Source organism: Daldinia vernicosa, assembly GCF_022497035.1.
Source record: "Daldinia vernicosa strain CBS 139.73 unplaced genomic scaffold F5Y00scaffold_3, whole genome shotgun sequence".
NCBI classification, from domain to species: domain Eukaryota; kingdom Fungi; phylum Ascomycota; class Sordariomycetes; order Xylariales; family Hypoxylaceae; genus Daldinia; species Daldinia vernicosa.
The window spans coordinates 1084816-1105349 of record NW_025953919.1 but is presented as its reverse complement, the minus strand read 5'-3'; the positions used below and the strand labels follow the sequence as shown (position 1 = coordinate 1105349).

The window sequence follows — 20534 nt, the reverse complement described above, 5'->3', positions numbered from 1 at the left end:
GGGTTTCCATTAATTTTTTTTTTATTTTCCACAATTTTTTCCATAAAAAAAACCGGGTTAAAAAACCCACCTGGTGGGTTTTTAAAAAAAAAAAAAAACCCCCCCCCCCCCCCCCCCCCCCCCAACTGTCGATTCTTAACGTCGGACTCCAATTGCCACATTAATCTCCATTTCAACTCATTTCAACTCATGTCCATCAAGTAGAACGACTACTTGCTTCCGTTAGCGGACTCCAATGTTACTTGCCAATGATTTTATAACCCTTTTAAAAGTAACATCCACTGGTCGTGTTAGAGCTTTAGCGCGTCTGTTCTCACAATGCAGACTCGACCTTAAGTAGCGGCCTGAAAATAGACGATAAACAAGCACTTATCGTCTTCATATACTACATATACTACACCTTCCAGTTAGCGTTTTCTCTCCCCCTTTCCTTCCCTGCATATATGTTTCTCATCGTACTTTCTTTTACTATCACACTTACTGACTTGGATGCCTTAGGTGGATTTAAAATACTTTATTTGACATTCCCTGGAACTACGTGGTAATTACACTTCATATCATCTTTCACCAAATGGATCCTCCAGCATCTCTAGACATCCATGAAAGATGGGACGAGGAGAAGAAATGCATGATAGCCAAACATGCCAAGGAACTTGCTTTTCACGAGGATCTACTTGAAAAAGAGAAGCAAGATCTCCGCGAGAGCAGCGAACGCGACCTCCTAAAATTAAAGGCGGCTGTGCCACCGGCCTTGTATAGGGAGATAATCTTGCCTATGGCTGAAAAAAGCCTCAAGAATGACATGCGGCAGATTGAGGCTAGCCACCAAAAAAGAACTATGATCATTGAGAAGGAACAGAAGGCAGAATATGCTCGTCATGAGATTGCCTATCACGAGAAACTTAGAGTTTCTTTAGCTATAAATGGAGATACGAATGCAACTGTCGATACTAAAGGCAGTTTCATCTCACAGTCTCAAGCCGTAAGTACTAACCCTAATCGCACGGAGGGAGATCATCAACATATGCCACAAATCTCTTCCAAGCCTCAGGGTCGAAGCCAGGCCGATGAATCCCTGACTTGCACCGTCCAGCATGAAACCATATGTGGAGAGAAACGTCTGATAATGCGAGTCCAGCCCAAGAAACGTAAGGTATCCACGTCGAAAGAACACACCCCTAAGCGACCCCGCGTCGACACGTGTATCAATTTCCACCAAACCCTTGCTGGCGCACCTTTAGACGAAAATGCTCACCTACCAACTCGAACGATCACATTTGACGAGGTCTACCAGAATGGCACCGCAAAACACAAAGATACAATTGTGGAGTGGCCGAGCGGTAGTCGGATGTGGTACATTCTAAAGTGTGAAAAACACGAAGCTCGTTTCACCAAAAATGCTGTCCATGGAGCCGCTAGACATCTAAATGGCCGGGGTCATGGCTTCCTCGATAGAAACAGAGATATGGCTGTTAAAACACTGGGTTACCTGGTGGTTGACTGCAACGAGGAACTGGTAAAACTTAACAACCAGGTTGCAGAGGAAAGTTACAAAAATGGATATAAACCACCCCTTGCAAAGCCAGAAAAGCAGTCTAAGAAAAAGGATAAGGTAAAGGATAAGGCGCAAAAAAGGTTGCGCCAGGAAGGGAAAAAATCGTCCTCGTCATTGACAGCAAATCCGGGCGTGGATGTCACCCCAAAGAAATCAAAAGTTCGGGCGCGTCAGAATTCAGACACACCGATCAGTCGCCGGAACTCCTCCAACTCACAAAAAATAATTACTAACCCCAAGACATTCCATATTTATCATGGCCGCTGGAAGTCTAATGGTAGCTCGGAAGATGATCATGAAATTTATCCTGTTATGATACTCGGGTGGGATAGTCAGGACGGAAGCGGTCTGAAGAACTCTACGCTCAATACCACTGGGCTCCTTAAGAAGAGTGCCTCCCCGCCAAACTGCTATATTTATGAATCAAACAAGATAGTTGGTTGGGCGCCAGGATATGAAGATGGCGGCGTTAAAGTCGACTCGCGGAAATTTCCCGTTATGTTCTTCGATGAATCTCAGACTGTGGCGTGGCTCCCAGCTCGATATCTGACCAAATTCCCTCTGTATAAACGCACGCCGCCACCCGAACTAGATCATCCTTTCAATGCTGCGCGCCGCTGGATTGCTGAGAGGGAAGGCTTTAGTACGTGGGAGGAAAGGGAAAAGGCTCGCCTTTATCGTAAGTAATTCATCCCAGCAAAATAATCATCTTTGTACTAATTTGGTGAACTAGCTCCAACATCACGGCCCCCGTCAATCTCGCCAATCACCCCGATTGGTGACGAGTCAGCTAAAATAATCATCCATCCTAGAGGACGCGAAGAACCCGAAGGGCCTGAAAGATATCCTACTACGAGTCATGATCCGTCAGCAGATAAAGACGATTCGGATAGCCTATGCTCCAACTCGGACACGGTGTCAATTTCCACGGAGGATACGGAGATGCTGGTGGAGGAGTGGCAAAAGAAGGGGGGAGAAATTCCTGGTGATGAGGATTATTCTGCTTCCGGATCTGATGTTGACGATACTTCCGACGCCGAAAAAGATGATTGGGACAAATCTTTTTCGCATGCTACAAAGCCAAATGGTTCGTCGGATCGCCCCTGGGCATTTTACGGCCTGCGGAGTATAGAAGATACCGACAAATTAAATAAACCAATTGAAAAACTGCGAGAGTCAGGAGAGAGCCAACTCCCTACGTCGGTGGCTACAGGAATGGAATCAGCACCGGAGCTCGAGAGACGGGCGTGTTCATGTCCTATAAACCCACAAGAATCTCAGGAAAGCCATACATCTAGCACGAAAAAGCTACAAGGTTCCCATGCAATACAACGTGCTGATCAGCCAGTTGATTTGCCATTGGGTGATAGAGCTGCCAGCGCTCCTCAAGACATCGGTCGCATTACATCGCCCGTATCAACTCTCGCAGAAATCATTAATAACCTCATTTCAACACCTGTCCCAGAATTAAAAGGAACTAAGGAAGCACATGTTACCAACGAGGGTACCGATGGGGACGGGGATATCTCACCTCTTATCTACGGAGCGTCTGATGATATCAAGTCCAGAACTGGCGACGAGATTCGATGTAATTCTTATGGAAACCTCGAGGCTTTAACCTCGAAACAGGCGGCCATTGTCGATAAGGAGCGCGATGATATAAGCGCAGGAGATGAAATGATGGTGGACAGAGAAAATTTGGTCGAGAATAGACAAGCTACCACTGAGGAAACATTCCAGACAGCACAGCATAAAGAAGAAGACGAGGATGACCCAAGCAAGCATAAGGAATACCAGCTCCCTAAACCCGAAATGATTACTTCCTCTACCAACCCAATAACAGGCGCAAATATTCCTACATCTAGCCGGTCCGTCAGTAACCCCTTTTCCGATGCTACATCGCCCCCAGGCGATGCGGACTTTGAATTATCGCAATGTAGCAATGGGGCAACATCATGGGAGAGATTGAATGAAGAAGAAGAATGTGTAAAACTCTTCCACGATAGGGATCAAAAGATAATGGCGACCTGGCGAAGTCCGGTGGACGTTACGATTGATTTAATGGAAGTAGTCAGCTTCTCGCGAGAAATCATCCCGGAATCCCACGGTAATAGCATTATAGTATTGAACAACAAGGATGGTTCATCATGGAAACTAGTTTTCGGCCAGAGTAAGGGAAGTAAGCTCTTAGCTGGCAAGATTCAGAGTCGCGGATTTATACGACAGCTTCGAAGCGCGAATCCTGACGTTAGATGCTTGGAGAAAGTTTAGCCGTATATAAATGGGAGCAAAGCTAGTCGCCTGGGTATAAAATTTAAGAGAGGGAAACCGGGATTTTGCTTATTTCTCGCCGTACCTATTTACGATGACTTCGCGAAATGCTATTTTTCTTAGATTATTGGTTACGCTGGTCGTATATGTTATATATATATATTAGGTAGTATAATGCTAGGGTGGATAGCTACCTATGTAATAATTTCTTTATTACGTATTAGAATTACCGCCCATGTGCCTGGGTAGCTCCATTACTTATCACATGTGAAAATACCGAGGGCTGCGAGAGAGAGTTTAAGGCTACTGCCCCGCATTGCGACTCGGGTAGCTACATTAGGTAGGCAACTAAGACTTTTATGGGCAATATTAAAGTTTAGGTACCTTTAACCTGCATCATCTTATGTACCTATTGGCTCGCAATGTCTTGTAAGGCATTCATCGGTACGGAATCATCACAAGCCAGATTCAAATAAGCTTTCTTATGTAGATTATTTCTGATTCCTTTCATTTTCTATATATACACCGATGTATTCTATATTTGATCTGTTTGTTTGTATGTAGCGTTGCGGTAGATCATACTTTAAACAGCTACCTAGCACTATATTATATAAGAGTGTACATTACCGCGTTACATGACGAAGTTACACCATCGCCGAATGACGTCGAGTTCATAAGCAAACGGTGATAGCGGCAGCAGCAACGACAATAGAAGTAAGGTTGAGAAGGAGCTCTCGGAGGAGTAAGTTTGAGTCGTCGGATTTAATAAAGAGCCTTGTAATAATTTAATAAGGTTAGGTTACCTACTTTAACGTTAACTACTTCCATCTTACTTCGTACTTCGGTCTTTACATAAAAAAAAAATCGATAGTCTGCTGCATCGCATCGCGCGCAGTCACAAACCACTTCAACTTCAGCCCTTGATGGCTGCTCTGGTACGTTTATCACTTTCTGCTTCTGCCTAATAATGTAATTTATCTTTTCGCGCACCCTTATCAACCACTATAATTATAATTTCCAGGATTTATTTACTCTTACAAGTTTTCTTCTTCTCCCTCCTCCATCTCTCTTACATACCATACCTACCTATGGTCTAGGTATGTTTATTGAAGGCGTCATCAATACACTACCTATGTAGTGCATAAGCCTCGGCATTTGCGCCCAGACCTTCTACCAGCTCTTCCATTTCTTCTATCTCTTCCAACATCCACCTATACGCATATACCCCATACTATTTGCAGTTCGATATGAATCATATGATTGCGCACTAAAGCTGACCCTCTATTCTGCCTTGTTTCTGCGCTATAGGACACGCCTTGGCTGACACACATGTCGACCCCGAAACATACTTCCCGCGGCGACGTCGACGGCTCCTCTATCCCTTCCGACCCTCCTCCTACCTACGCCCCTCCCACCTATGCTTCCTTTTCTACACCGAACCTATCGACCGCCGCCGCCGCTGCGAAGCGGAGATCGACTATCCTGGTCCACCAGAAGTCTCCTCTGCTGCTCGCCACGCCGCCTCAGATTACCCGTGCTCTCGCATATAGCCACCCCTTCCTTTTACCTCTGAATAAGCTTGTAGGCCTATTGACCTGGACTACTGGCGATCCATGGGAGAGTTTTATACTGCTTGCCATTTTCTGGGCAGCCGTTCAGTATGGCGACTTCATTGTTCGATTCGCCGGCCCTATCGTTGTGGTCATGGGCCTTATAGGGGGTATGTACGGGCGGCGATATAGTCCATTATCAAGTAGTGGCTGGGCTGAACATCCGAGTATGACGAATAATAAGGAAAAGAAAACATCGAGCGCATCCGCCGGAGGAGGCGCAGGCGGCTCGCACCAGCGCAATTCGAGCGAGCTTACTAGTACGAGGCATCAAAAGACCTTGGATGAGATTGTCGACACTATCAAGGTCTTTACGACCAGGTGTACTATTCTACTCGAACCTCTTCTCGAAATGACCGATTTCCTATCTACCCAACGAACCGCTACCAGCGCTACTACGAAACCAGCACTCACTGCATTGTTTGTTCGAATACTAGCTATTACGCCCGCTTGGATAATCCTAACACTCCCGCCGCTAAGAATCTTAACAACGAAAAGGGTAGTTTTAGTATTCGGGACCTTAGTACTTACATGGCACTCGAGGGTCTGCCGGGTAACCAGAGCGCTGCTTTGGCGAAGTGCTACTATACGAAAGTTTGCGAGATTGGTGACGGGATTGCAATTTGAAGAGCCAGCTAAGACAAAACCTAAAGGTGCCGATGGGAATGGGAATGGGACTCTCGCGACCACGACTACTAAAGTGAAACAGTCACGCGAAGTTACAAAGATATCAAAATCTGCTCTGACCGAGGCTTTGAAACGAAGCAGTCGCTCCGGAACTAACGACTCGGGCGTACGCTTCACTTTTATCATTTACGAAAACCAGAGACGCTGGTTAGGGTTAGGCTGGACCAACAGTTTATTCGCTTACGAACGAGCGGCTTGGACGGACGAGCACAATAACCAAGTCCCGCCTAGAGACGAGTTTGAGTTGCCGGAGGTAGATGACGGGCATTCAAAGTGGAGATGGGTCGAAGGAAGTAAATGGCGAGTCGATGGTGTGCCTGATATGGACGAAGCAGATTACGATACAGATGCCGGCAAAAATGGATGGATCTTCTATGACAACAAGGTACAGTTTATGTTTGGCCGAATTTGACCGGTTGATTTTAGTAATGCTTACAATTAAATAGTGGCAGAACGGTCGTAGAGGTAATGATGGTTGGGGTCGTTGGACACGTCGACGAAAATGGTATCGTGACGCCGAACTTGTTGAGGTTTCGGACGAGACGGCTTCTCCCCCGCCACCCGAACTGCCGGCTCGACCACCCCCCGCTTCGGTACTCAGCTCGGAGAGGATAGACACCGTGTCTGTCCTCTCGACTTCCATCCCAGACACCTCTTCAAATCAAGGGTCTACCAAAGATAGATTAAAGGAGGAAGATGACGCAGTTTCTGTCCTTAGCACTTCGTCGAAATCTGCCAGATTCAGATTGTCCAGTCCTCAACTACGTCGACGAAATACAGGTGGCACGCATAGATCTAGGCGCACAAGCGAGACCGCTAGTTTACGTTCTAACGACGATGAAGGTAGTTTGACTCCAGCCTTAGAGCTGGAGATTCAGGGACATGGGAGAGACCAAGGCCAATGGGGCATCGGAGACGAGGCTCAAATGGGACTAGAGTGAGAGGCATCTGTGGTGATCCGATCACTATTTGTATTATGGTCACGACGGTTATTAGTGAGTAGCATTTGGAGGGCGTTTTGGTAGATACCAGTGGCATAGGGTGTTTATTTTATGTTCTGTTCTTGGTTCGTTGGTCCTCTGGTCCTCGGAATAGCTTGGGTCTGAAGGGTGATGATCCAGCTATCAGAACGATGTGTACTTCAGATATCAATGAATTCAGAAGTTCGAGTACTTTGGTTCCTTAATCCTACCTACTAAGCAGAATTATGCTTGTCTAACTAATACTAGCCTCCGTCGAGTTATTATAATATAACTTTGGTTTAATATAATATTTCCACTGGAGTGCTGGATCCATCCGACACGGCCCGCCAATCGTTTGATCTCTATCCTTCGGGATGTTAGCTCTGTGATGGACGGCTGATATTCTTAGGCAGCACAGGCTCGGAATGCTCGTCGACCTCGTCAGCCTCCTCGCCGATTCCTCCAATAGCTTTGTTAAATAGCAAGTCCATGTCCTCTAGCGGTCGACCCTTCGTCTCAGGGTAGAAGAGGATGATGATCTAAATTAAATATTAGGATACGGCACTGAAGGACCATTTTTGTAAGGGTGGTAAAAGCTTACTGGAATGCAGACGATATTGACTGCCATGAAGAAGAAATAGATCTTGGAGCCAATTGTATCGATACCGACAGGCCAAACTTGAGCCACGACAATAGACCCGATAGCTCCGGCCGACGCAGAGAAATTAAGTCCACGAGCACGAACAGAGGTAGGGAATATCTTGATTTTACGTTAGTATTTCGATATTTTAGTTCGAGACATTGAATAATTTTTTTACCTCGGAACCGTATACCCAAGCTGCCGGGCCGAAACCCATGCTGTAGCCCAAAGCATAGATGAAGATGAATACGATACAGACTACATCAGCGGCTCTATTGGTATTATCCGGATATACTTGGCCTAACGCTCCGTTGATCTTGGATCAATAACTGTCAGCAAATAGTCCATGAAAGGGGTAATGTAATAAGAGTTATAATAGATTATATCAATATCAACTTACCAACATGCCAAAACCCATTGCGACACATCCTGCCGTCAATGTTACTCTTCGGCCGAGGCGGTCGATGAGGAGCATCTCGATAACTGTCATACCGATTTTCAGGGTCGACTCGATGCCTCCAGCCAGCAGCGTAACGCGCGTAGGAAGGCCGAGCTTAGCGAAGAGTGTTGGAAGATAATACTTCATAGCGGTAGCGCCACACATCTGTGCCATGAACTGAAGCAATGACGCGCGCCATAGCCGCTCGAACAGATTGCGATCTCGAAATAAGGACAACCAATTAGCTTCTCCTGATGCCCGGTGCGCTTCCACGTCCTCTCGGATACGCGTCAATTCGGAGTCTACCTCGGCCTCCGTAAAGCTACCTTCTCGTAACCAGTGCAGCGACCTTTGAGCTTTATTATAGTGGCCATGCTCAATAAGCCAACGAGGGCTGCATATCATGTTTATTAGCGACGTTGATGGGACTTGGAAAAGGCATATCTTGAGAGAATTACATGACTTACGTTTCAGGGATGAAAGGGAGTCCGACTGCAAAAATGACACAGGGGACCTGTACCACGGCAAGGGAAACTCGCCATGATACGTAAATGCCATACTCTGTTGTATTCCAAAACGTCGCTCCATATCCAACCCTATAAGTCGTCGCAATTTCAGCGACATCATTCCAGACCGAACATAATAAGTTTTATATGCTTACCAGAAACCCGATGCTAGACCGGCAACAAAACCGACGTGATTTAACACGACATATTTCCCACGTTTCCCTGCTGGAGCAACCTCGCTGCGATTTGAGAAGTCAACATGAGCCCTCGACCGCTTCTAAGTGAGAAGAGGGAAGCACCTTTGGTATAGGGGCACTGAAGTTGACAGCATGCCCACTCCAATACCAGATATAATTCGGCCGACTATCATCATAGCGTACGCACCCGAGCCAGACGCTCCAGATTCGAAAGCGTTACCGACGGCGACGGTTAGTATACCCGCCATGGCTGCGTACCGCCTCCCGAAGAGATCGCTGACAGGGTGCGAGATGAATATATAGCTCAGCCCTACTACAGGTTAGCTTTACTTGGGAGCGTAGCCTTTAGCTCGTGGAAGTTTATAGTTTCCAATTCAAGATGTAGTAGAGTATAAATGACTCACTATGCCTTAATTAGTATATTTAAAGACTAGGCAGAGGATAGATAATATAACTAAAGGCGTAACCATACCATGTTCCCAAGTAATAGATAGCTGTGATTACTCCCTTTCGCGACGGTGTAAGATGGCCCATCGCCTTAAGGAATCCTGGATGGACTAGGACAGATGAGAGGATTCCGACATTGTAGCCCCAGACGAACGAGCCAATCGCAAAGAATATGCATAATAAGTGAAGCCGAACATCAGCTTTTGTTACCAGCGCCATCACCACTCCGCGAAGTTTATGCCGTAGAGGATCCAAAGCACAAGAAGAGTAGTAAAATCTAGAGCTATGTAAGACGAAAAGGCGACAATGGCCAAACCTGAGAAAATAGAAAGCGTCTATCTAGCTTACGATATAAAAGCCGAAGGGTCAACAACTTATTTAGATCCAAAAGTGTAAAATTCTCTACTTCACACCCTCAATAAGTTCAAAGCGCGACCTATAGTACGATGTCGCCCCCCTCCGCGAGCCAGCAAGCTGACCTTGTTCAGCTGCCTATTCTATACCCAGTGTCTCGCGAGGAGCATACATACAGCTTACCCATCGCGCTGGGAATATCTCCCGCGTCGAGGAAATACCTGCGTGCCACCCCCGCATTAGCCTGCCATTTAGATTTCGAACCTCGACCATTTCGTCTACGTTCGGTGTTATAATGGTATGATATAGCTGGCGCGGGGTGCCTTTCCCGAAAATCTACTGGCGTTTAGGAATACAGGCCAAGAGTCGCACGTAGCACGGCACCAAATATAGCGTAGGAGACGAGCGGACGTGGTAACTCGGCACCTGGATGTTGTGCGCGCAGGGGGCGGCGAGTATTATTGGGTACGGATAAATTGCATTTGATAACACCCCGGCCGCTGGGTATATTTGCCGTTGAGAGATAACCCTCGATTCGGAGCTGGATGAGCCTTATGTCTAATTCGGATTGCTGAATCTGGCCTGGGTAGTAATTAAAGTATGGGCTGGGGGGGATTATCAAGAGAATAAATAAATGAAGATGATGAGATGACGGGCATTTACCCCAAGAGAAGCTCAGACGGAGAGAGCTTCCGCGGGCAATGGATATAAGAGAAGAATTGTAGCATGTTGTGCTGCCGGGGACATTTGTATGTGTACCTCCTATCCTACTTAGACTCTAGATCCTAGAGATGAGAGTCGAATAGCTCATGTAATACAATTTTGATTCCTCCTGTTCCTTCTAAACACACCGGGCTAAGAGTAAAATCGAAGGACCTATCCTCTTTAAGACAGAAGTAGCGATGTTTATAAAACCGGACAAACAATAATTGTGTTAGAGCTGAGTGGTTTCGTACCATCCAAGCCCTCCAAACGTCAAGATGGGTCGGGATATGCAAGCAACCGAGAGCTTACTCTCCACGGGAAATGGTAAGTACTCGACGGAAGAGAAAGATACCTACCTAAGTTACGGTATCTCTAAAGAAAATATATAATAACAAAAGCTAATTATACCACAAAACACAAGACCTCGATTCCGAAATCCGAATAGCCGCACACACAGCCCGCGAAAATATCAGGGGCCAGCAAGCGAACATAGAGGAAACCGTACCGCCGAAGCCGACGGAAATCCGATGGCGAGATCTACCTAATAAAGACCAACTATTCATCCTCTCCCTCTGCCGTCTCTCCGAGCCGCTCTCCAACGTCTGCCTACTCCCGTATATATTCTACCTCGTACGCTCCGTCCTCCCCCCTACTACAACGCCTTCCGGCGACGACAACGACGACCAACCGCAGGAAACCGCCGATGCGGCAGCGGCAGCAGCACGTATATCTGAGTTCTCGGGGTTGCTAGTAGCCGCGTTTCCGCTGGCGCAGTTCCTCGTGAGTCTGCCGTGGGGCCGGCTGTCGGATAAGCACGGGCGGCGGCTGTCGATTGTAGGCGGGCTGGCGGTGTCCGTGCTGGCGAACGCGGGGTTCGGGTTCTCGCGGTCGTTTGGGGCTCTGCTGTTCTGGAGGATACTGGCGGGTCTTGCGAATGGGAACGTTGGCATCATGCGCACCGTGACGGCGGAAGTTGTGCGCGAGCGCAAGTATCAGACCAAGGCTTTTCTCTTGCTGCCTCTGGTGTTCAATGCCGGCATGGTAGCTAGTCTGGCCCTGGGAGGGAGTCTGGCGGAACCCGTTGTTAACCTGGCGTGGCTGTTTGGGCCGGACGGGGCCTTGAATACGAGTCGGAATCCGGACGGCGTGGCTTGGGCCCTCGAATATCCGTATGCGTTACCTGCGCTCTTGAACGCCGCCATATTAGCTGCGTCTCTGGTTTTAGCCGTGGGTGGTCTAAAGGAAACGCTTCCCGGTAAGGAGGACCAGAGCGATATTGGGCTCAAGATCGGAGCGGCTATTATGCGTTGGGTTAGGCGTTTACGGCGAAAGGGGGAGCGACAGGAATACGTGAGGATAGACAGCAGTGAGGATAATTTCCTAGGGCAAACCCAGCAAGACCTCGAGAAGCCTCTACCGACGACGACGACACCTATTGGACGTAAGAATATTCCTTTCTGGAGTATTTGGACGCGTAGAGTGGTATGCGCATTGGTCTCGTTCGGACTGCTCCCGCTACACAACTCAGCCTTCATGCACATCTTCCCCGTCTACCTAAGTAGTCCTCCGGCCGACAACAGCGAGGCTACGTTTTTCGCCTTTTCAGGTGGCCTAGGGTTACGCTCATCTACCATCGGCATATGGCTCTCGATATTCGGCGTCGGCGGTATCCTCCTGCAGCTCTTTATATATCCACGGCTGCAGGCGCGCATCGGTACCCGCGGCGTCTTTCGAATAGCGCTGTTTTTGTTCCCGGTTACGTACGCCGCGGCACCGTACCTGTCGCTCCTAGCGGGTACCGGAGAAGACGGAGCTCGCTGGGTCTTCTTAGGGCTCGTTGTGTGTGCCCAGATTATGGCGCGTACTATGGCTATTCCCAGTACTGTAATTCTCTTAACCGAATCCGCGCCCTCGAAGACGGTCCTGGGGACTATACACGGAGCTGGTAATATGCTGGCGAGCCTGGCACGCGCTATTGGGCCCGCCGTAGGTGGTTACGTGTTTGCCATGGGCGTCGAGGAGGGAGTTATTGGGCTTGTGTGGTGGTTATACCTGGTAGCTATAGCTCTATCTGCTTTAGCTTGGTCATATATCATAGAAAAAGACGAGGGTTAAAGCTCGTGTACTGATGAGATAGTCAAGAATGGATTGAATTTATGTCATTAAAGGTATTTAGTCCGCGTACCAAGGGGTTATACTTCACTTATTGAACTTCAGAGTGTTACATCAATTATTTAAAAGCAAGAACGTAGTTTGTGTGATCAATATATATTTATTTATTAATAGTACTACAGTCTTTGCAGTTGCTAAGGGGCTCATGTGAAGAGCTCAACGGCGTCAAAGATCTATAAACAGTCATATTAGTTCAGATACAATAACAATAGAAATCGATGGATAATTCTTACAAAGTTAGGGTTCAAAAAGGTAGTGCCGCTGCTGCCTGAGATGGATGTGATCGTAATGGTATTGTCACCCGCAACGAGAGTCCCTGAAGGGATGCTGACATCGTAGACTTCGCCTAGGCCACGATACGCTCCGCGAGTTACTCCTCGACTATCAATCTTCGTCGGTGACGCCGGCGCTGCCGCGGTCCATGAGTTAACCTTAGCTTGCGGGCGAGCTCCGCTGAATGATAAAGTGGTTGCGATCCGGAGAGTAGCAGCTCCAGGAGCAGACGCTAGGTTGAATTTGATAGTCACGGGGTTGTTCACAGTCTGGAAGAGTGCCATGGGGAACTGATCGAGAGACGAGGAACCGACGGTGTAAGTAACCGGCTGCCAAGCTGTCATACGGCTGTCGGAAGGGTGCATTCGGAGGAACTTGTCCGCATTGAGGAATCCGGTGGGTTGGCCATCGTACTCTCCGATCTTCCAGAGCGAATTACGCGTTGTCTCGGTGCTAGCAATATTCTTCGACGTGGTCTTGCCGGCGCTGACGGAGACGCCAGTTGCGGTGGCAACCTTATACTCGCCCTGATATAACACCATCGTGTAGGTGCCGGGCTTCATCGCGGGAGACGTGAAAGCACCGTTGGACGAAGCGATAGTCCAATATTGAGCTGCGGAGTTGTACCAGTGCACGACGATCTGGAAGCTGCTTGCAACGCCGGAAGCGGTGCCGGAGACGTAACCACGGCCAGATTCGGCGACGTAGCCGGTGATGCTGAGTCCCGAGAAGAAGGAAGTGTCGGCCTCGCGAAGTTTGGGGACTCCGGACCGCGAAAAGGTCAAGATGTAAGGTCCGTGCAGGACGTTGGTTCGGTAAGCTTCGGTCTGGACATGATTGCTGTTCATATACCAGTAGAGGTTAGTAGCATCTCCGGCATTGTTCGATTCGATATCCCGGAAGAATGGACCGCCGGATGACGATTCGGGGTGCGGCGCCAATACGCATACGTGGATGACATCGGAACCACCGTATACACACTGCGCGTCCTTGTCGATGAAACGAGTGCTGGAGTAGAACTTCGATCGTGTCTCTCCGTCTACAACGAAGACATCGGATCCCTCCACGGTAGAAGAGCTGCCCGCTGTGGTTGACACTTTGCCGTACGGGTACTCTTCAGGCAGTACAGATGACTTCAGGCGGGCGATGAAGCGTAATTCACCCACAGAAGGTTCTTCCTTGATGTAAGTTGCCAAGTAGATATTGCTTTCTCCCTCCTTAACCACCATGTAATGCGTCAGGGTCGAGGTGGTGCAGGTCACCTTCACGTAATTGACGGAACCTATATAGAAAGTAAGAAAGAGTCTCAAAGGCGTATACATATTTTGGACCGGATAACATACTTGCTGTGACGGATTCGACCTTGACGGTGGCGGAACCGAGGCCAGATGATAGTTGCGTGCTACCCTCGGCAAGCTCAGTGCTACGATACTTGATCGAAGTAATATCGCAACTACCGCCGTTCACCGTGAAGATTAACGGATTGCTCGAACCAGCATCGATAACATAGTTGCTGCCGGACTGGGTGAAGCCGAACGCGGCAAACACCGAAGAGGCGAAAACGCACACGGACAGAAGAAAGAAGTGAAGCATCATGTTGGTCTACTATCGCGAGATGGCAAGATTAGACCAAGCAGCAGCTACGGGGAAAAGCAGAGGCCCCGATGTGAACCGGGAAATCTATTAACTTATATCTAGATCTAGAAATTACTATTACCTACATACCTACCCACGAGACGGTATATCTTCAGATAGTCCCTCCCCCTAAAATGCGCAAAATACAAAACGCCCTTGAATTATCTCGGTGGAGTCCAAGACCGAGACTTGGACCCTTGAACGACATGCGGCCGGAATTGGAAAATAAGGACGAATTGACGGAACTAGCCATGTATGCGTGGGAGAAAAAGAACAGGGTTATCATTAAGGCGAAGGGTCTCAAGCGGTTCCTGGTCGGTGGTGTGCCGGCGGATTAGACAAATCGAGACGACGGAGCAACGCTACGGGTAGGTTATGGGTAGGTAAAGGTTGATTTTAAGCATAGTGGCACGGGATTAATGCTAGAAACCGGGCAGCGCGTCCGATGGGCACACATCGTGATTGACGGAATTATTTTTTAACACGAGGTGCGTAGAGTCTGGATTATTAGCAAAGAGAATAAGCTAACTAGAATCTAGATTCTTAGATATCTATTTTGGAAACTCGATAACTCTAGAATATGATCATCCCGCCGGGAGCAGGAATTAAGTATATTCGGAGATTGAATAACTAGGGAAAATAAAGGAAAGAGAAACGTATGTAGAGTCAGTCGAACGACTACTACGCAACGATAGCAATGCATTAACCTAACCTAAGCAATTGACAATCTAGGAGGCAAGACCCTATTATTTATTATGGAGAGTTATAAGCTTAAACGCGTGGACTTCCGGTAGTTGTCCTCGTATCTCATCGAAAGGACGCTGGGGCCCAGTGATGGAGTCTACGATGACGGAAATGAAAGGATTCGAAAGTGGAGAAGTGAAGCAGCAACAAGTTCAGGGGGTTGAAGAAACTCAAGAAGGGGGAAAAGGATGAGCCCATCCAGCCACAAAGATTGGAAAGCCACAAGGTGAGGTCGTTGCTTAAATAGGGAGTTGGATCTTTGCTTCTTCTCTTCTCTTGGGGTATTCATCACAGTTCCGACAAGACACCTCGCAGCCCTACGTTACATATATATCCTGCATAGTAGGTGTATCCTACTGTCTACATACTATGTACCAGCATACGTACACCTACTTATTAATATATGTAAGGGGCAGCCCGTTTCATTCACAATTCTGAAGATCACTCGACCTTGATTGGGCCACGGTCGATATAAATAACTCTTTCGCTACTGACCTTCCCGAATCGTGACGCGGGGTGTGCAAGCGTCAGCGAATAAAACTCATCCTCTAGCTGGACGATCTGCTCCGACAAAGCTCAAAAGTTAAAATCAAGCATTGGCCAAGCTATGTACACTATGCTTAGGGCTGATCGAAGGAGTCGACCACTGTATCCAAAACATAGAATCTAAACTAGATACCTACCTAGTAGGATGTCGATGTGGTATGTATGAGGAGCTCTCTTTCTACCCTTCGCCCTCGGTATCTATTACTAAAGAAGGACGGTGACTACGATATGTCATGATTCTGATGATCCACGAAAGAGTCGCGACTATACCCTACCTCCAATAAAAACTGGCATTTCTCAATATTCTCAATAAAAAAAACACTTTGACACTGTATATCACACCACGTAGTATATCGTGAGAGCCCCATTAAGCTAGTAGCTATCAGGAGCAACCGCTGCCGAGCTGAGCTGCTAAAATCCTTCGTTATTTAAACATCGTGTGCTTTTCTACCCTTAGGTACCTTATTCGTTCATGGCCTGACTATTTCCAGCGATCTACTACGTAGCAGCCCAAAAACGTTAATAGGATAAGCGATAAATGCATGCGGATATAGCGGAGAAAAGCGACTATTGCTCTCGCCATATCGTTCTCACATAAACTCAGCCGTGATTGTTCTCTTCTGAGAATAACTATCGATGTCTTGATCTTACTCATATCAATATGCTCTGGTTTATATGATACATTTACGTCTTCCCATGAGAGTTTTACGAAGCTTGGCTCAGATTCTACAGGTGAAGGTCGTAAAGGTCGGCGGCATGAGGGGATGGTGATGGCATCAGCAACATCGCTAGCTCATAGCAGCGGCCAATGTCGGTGTATTCCCGCAGTCCACACCCCAGTACGGGGTAGCCCTGAACATAGCCCGCCTCGCAATGTCACCTAAGCTGAAGAAGGAGCTGAACCCAAATTTAGGACCTACATATAAAATACTGCGTTCCTAGATAAAATAGCTATATTTATATAAATATAGATCGTCACAACCCCAGGTTTTGACTGCTGTTGATCATTTCCTCACAGCAACATCATCTCTTCCTTTCTTCATATTCATATTGTTTATCTAGCATCTAGCAAGTTTAGTGTTTTATTTCGTTTGAAAATGCGTCTAAACATCGCGGCAGCAGCAGTTGCGCTGCTCGCCAACACCGCAGTCGGTGCGGCTCTCCCGAGACAGGACAGCGGCCGCCAGGTCTTTGCTCATTACATGGTTGGCTTGACGAGCGGACAGTCCCAGGACCAATGGCAGACGGACATTACGCAAGCCAAGTCGGCGGGCATCGACGGCTTCGCCTTGAACGTCGGATCGTCCGACTCGTGGAACGCCGAGCAGTTGCAGTTGGCCTACGATACCGCCGCGTCCAACAGCTTCAGCCTGTTCCTGTCTTTCGACATGGCTGCTAGCTCCTGGACTACCGACCAGGTCATTGCGCTCGTCAACCAGTACAAGGATGCTAGTAGCCAGCTCAAGGTCAACGGAAAGCCATTCGTCTCGACTTTCGAAGGGCCTGACTGGGCTGACAACTGGGCTACCGTGCGTTCCTCTACGGGAGACATCTTCTGTAAGTGAATCTTAATATTCAACGGCGTGATTCTTCTCTGCCGGTGTACATGGCTAATTTGAAATGGGACAGTGGTTCCCGACTGGTCTTCACTAGGCGCCGCTGGCGTCGGAGGCAAGCTCGACACGATTGATGGTGCTTGTAAGTGATCTCTCTCTTACTTGCCGACTAGCAATTACTTTGGCAGCTTACACGGTATAGTTAACTGGGGTGCGTGGCCGAACGCGAACGAAAACTCGATCGACACCGGCAACGACGTCGCCTACCAGTCGTCCCTTCAGGGCAAGGCGTACATGATGGGTGTCAGCCCTTACTTCTATACCGGTACGAGCAGAAACTTATCTGGGCATGGACCCGACTCAGCTAAGGCTTGGGAACTAATTTAAACATAGACCTCCCCCAATACAGCAAGAACTGGTACTCATCCAGCGACTCTCTCTGGTACGACCGTTGGGCACAGGTTTTGGAGATTCTGCCAACTTACATCGAGATTATTACCTGTAAGCATATCGCGTCTGCCAACAACCGAGGCTTCTTAGCAAGAGGCTAATATGAATAGGGAACGACTACGGCGAGTCTAGCTACATCAACGACCCCATCGCGGCCCAGATCGTGAGCGGTGCTGAGACTTACGTCGACGGCTTCGGACACTCAGCTTTCCGCTTCGTATTGCCTTACTTCATCAGCGCCTACAAGGCCGGTAGCGCAGATGTTGCCCTGCCGTCCGAAGGAGCCGTCGCATGGTACCGAACTACGCCCGCTACTATCTGCGGTGATGGCGGTAAGGAATAATCAAATCATATTCGCTGTTATTTGACGACACGTGCTAACATTTATTCGTAGGTACCGTCTGGGGCCAGGGCGGAAGTGCTTCGGCAGCAAGCGGAACGCAGGATGTTATCTCGATTATTGCGCTATCTGACTCCTCCAAGGATATCACTGTTTCTATCGGGGGCGCAAGCCAAACCGTGAGCCCGTCGCGTTCCGTCGGCAAGGCTTATTTCTACCAAGTTCCCTTCAATGGAAATACCGGTGCCGTCACCGTCACCCTCGACGGCAAATCGACGACGGGTCCCGAAATCTCGAACAGCTGCCCTTCTACAGGCCATGTAAGTCCCTTTAGTTAAAACGAAGTCGCCTAAATGTGCTTAACTAATAACTAATAATCGAATAGGTCAACTTCAACGCCGTCGCAATTCAACTATAAGCGTTTCGTGATATATTCTCTTCTTGCTTTGGGAAAAGTTCCTTGTCGAGCCCGTCTTGACGAGCAATGTATATATTCTTTTCAACATGTATATCATATATCAATAATGATACAGGTCCTTAGTCCGGTTTTTTAATGCCGACTTGGAATTTTTCTGCCCATTCCGTAAACTCGTCTCTCTGGCCGTCCCACGGCTTCATTAACATTTCTGACGCGGCAAATGCGTCGAAGAAGCATGAGTCCATCGTGCGATCTATAGAGTTACGATCTAACTCGTAAAATGCGTAGGCAACCTCGCCAAATCGATTTGATAGCCTTTTTAATACGGGGAATACCTCGTCAAGACGTTTTGTAACTGATAATGGCGTCGTCGTCGTGGCTAGTGGTGGAATTGATTTTAGCCGCCTCTTAATGATAGCCGTATAGAGTAAAGTGGTCAAGCGTAGTCGCTTTAGGCAAGATTCAAGCCGGTCCCGGATTTTGTCTGGGTCGCCCCTTGGAATGCGGCGGGGATTCATAAGATCGTCAAGCATCTCCTGTGTCGAGATGTGTGTGTTTTGCATCTGGTCTGTGACGCTGTTAACTCCGCCCTCTTCCGCTTCGTCGGCATCACTATCGTCATCGTCGTCTTCATCAACCTCTTCGCTATATTCCTTGAGCTCCTCGAGGATGTCCTTTAGCGTGTCCCTATATTCTTCAACCTTTTTGATAAGTAATCCTGCAATTCCTAACTTCTTCAGCAAGATTACGTCGTCGCAAGCAGCCCAGATAACACCTGTGGCGGCCAAGCTGCCTCTGTCCCCCTTAGTCCCATTTTTCTGTGCGCCAGCCAGGATCTTCCCGTCTAGAGGTATGACCTCTATAAGATTCTTGAGTTCCTTTAGCACACGATAACATCGCCACGCGAGATCTTGGCGGGCTACTAAGGTGTACTTGTCGGCATCGCAAACCTGAACGGCAGAAGCTAGAGCTGGTATCGGACCTGCGACTAGCTCGCGGAGGACTTTAGATATGGCGGAGGGCGTGAACGGCTCGTTTATAATGAGAAGAGATAATTTGGTTATATGGGCTTTTATTAGAGTCGCCGAGTCGTGGGCTAGGGATAGAGGATCGATTGACTCAGGAGTCGGCGACGATGATGACGATGATGACGATGGCGGGGTAATCGTTGTTGAAGACACTTCGTTTAATGCTATCGAATGGAGGAGAGCTTCAAGTTGCGATATGAGGCTTGTTGTAGATTGGACTACAGACTTTAGAGCCTCAAGGGCATCGCCGGCTATGCTGCTTGCTGCCATGTTCCCTCAAATTGTTTGTTGTTTGTTGGTCAACATAGAAATGCTAATTACCTAAATTCTCGGTTTTTTCTTTTTTTCTTTTTTTCTTCTTAACCTTGAGCGCGACTGCGGGACAAATAAGAAGGCGGGGTTCTACGAAGTACATGTACCCAAGTATTTCTTTAGCTTTAATAGTTGCCAGCTGACTCCAACAGTCTTACAACTGGCAGTACATATCTTGTATCTCTTAGGTACGTACATGACCTCCCAGATGTACGACCTCTCCCCTTTAAATTAGGAATTTCGAAAATATATTCTATAGAATATTAGATCTCCCTTCAAGGACTATAAAGTTAGGTGGTCAAGTTATCTATATGCTACTAGAGACAAACCTAAGAATGAACTTCACATTTTACATTGGCTCGACTATTTGGCCAGTCTGAATGTCCTCCATTTAGGTCAAATTCGTATTTCCACCAGTACAAACTTATACCATGAACTTGATGCTTAAAGTTTGATAGAGTTTAGGTGTATGACGAATCTTTACGTCGTCTTTATCTCCATGTCCTTGAATCATCATGGGCGCTCAGTAAGCACTTGATAGCACATAATTGACGTATAGATATAGATATATTAATGACAAGCTATTGCAAATATCTTCTTTTTACTCAAGCAATTGAGGTATTTGTCTTATTTACTACTTTTAGATCTCTCATGATTTCCTCTCCTTGGTTTACCTATAACCTATGC

The 20534-nt window shown here is 47.6% G+C and overlaps 7 protein-coding genes across 7 annotated transcripts; 4 read left to right on the top strand and 3 right to left on the bottom strand.

Annotated features, from left to right (window-relative positions):
• Positions 1-103: 103 nt before the first annotated feature.
• On the top strand, positions 104-4021 carry F5Y00DRAFT_225150 (uncharacterized protein). Its single transcript, XM_048006129.1, has 4 exons — positions 104-406; positions 499-982; positions 1139-2234; positions 2289-4021. The coding sequence occupies exons 2-4, from the start codon at positions 572-574 to the stop codon at positions 3824-3826; spliced, it is 3045 nt and encodes a 1014-aa protein (XP_047869572.1). The 5' UTR covers positions 104-406; positions 499-571; the 3' UTR covers positions 3827-4021.
• Positions 4022-4662: 641 nt separating this feature from the next.
• On the top strand, positions 4663-7295 carry F5Y00DRAFT_225148 (Pex24p-domain-containing protein; the record flags this gene model as incomplete). Its single annotated transcript, XM_048006128.1, has 3 exons — positions 4663-4923; positions 5135-6508; positions 6570-7295. Coding segments are annotated over exons 2-3 (1843 nt in total), but the record flags the coding sequence as incomplete, so codon positions are not given.
• A 167-nt stretch (positions 7296-7462) lies between these two features.
• Positions 7463-9533, bottom strand: F5Y00DRAFT_250806 (general substrate transporter; the record flags this gene model as incomplete). Its single annotated transcript, XM_048009772.1, has 8 exons — positions 7463-7624; positions 7687-7845; positions 7904-8041; positions 8126-8558; positions 8632-8760; positions 8826-8909; positions 8970-9170; positions 9340-9533. The coding sequence occupies 8 exons, from the start codon at positions 9531-9533 to the stop codon at positions 7463-7465; spliced, it is 1500 nt and encodes a 499-aa protein (XP_047869570.1).
• Positions 9534-10648: 1115 nt separating this feature from the next.
• F5Y00DRAFT_270787 (MFS general substrate transporter) lies at positions 10649-12488 on the top strand (the record flags this gene model as incomplete). Its single annotated transcript, XM_048012666.1, has 2 exons — positions 10649-10697; positions 10795-12488. 2 exons carry the CDS (start codon positions 10649-10651, stop codon positions 12486-12488), a joined length of 1743 nt encoding a protein of 580 aa, XP_047869569.1.
• A 140-nt stretch (positions 12489-12628) lies between these two features.
• Positions 12629-14491, bottom strand: F5Y00DRAFT_225144 (polysaccharide lyase family 4 protein). Its single transcript, XM_048006127.1, has 3 exons — positions 14162-14491; positions 12779-14100; positions 12629-12718 (listed from the first exon to the last, which is right to left on the bottom strand). The coding sequence occupies exons 1-3, from the start codon at positions 14412-14414 to the stop codon at positions 12689-12691; spliced, it is 1605 nt and encodes a 534-aa protein (XP_047869568.1). The 5' UTR covers positions 14415-14491; the 3' UTR covers positions 12629-12688.
• Positions 14492-16619: 2128 nt separating this feature from the next.
• Positions 16620-18527, top strand: F5Y00DRAFT_105821 (glycoside hydrolase family 71 protein). Its single transcript, XM_048003844.1, has 6 exons — positions 16620-17300; positions 17373-17441; positions 17502-17624; positions 17693-17800; positions 17860-18081; positions 18144-18527. Exons 1-6 carry the CDS (start codon positions 16841-16843, stop codon positions 18425-18427), a joined length of 1266 nt encoding a protein of 421 aa, XP_047869567.1. The 5' UTR covers positions 16620-16840; the 3' UTR covers positions 18428-18527.
• Positions 18528-18626: 99 nt separating this feature from the next.
• Positions 18627-19805, bottom strand: F5Y00DRAFT_250802 (uncharacterized protein; the record flags this gene model as incomplete). Its single annotated transcript, XM_048009771.1, has 1 exon — positions 18627-19805. One exon carries the CDS (start codon positions 19803-19805, stop codon positions 18627-18629), a length of 1179 nt encoding a protein of 392 aa, XP_047869566.1.
• Positions 19806-20534: the final 729 nt, after the last annotated feature.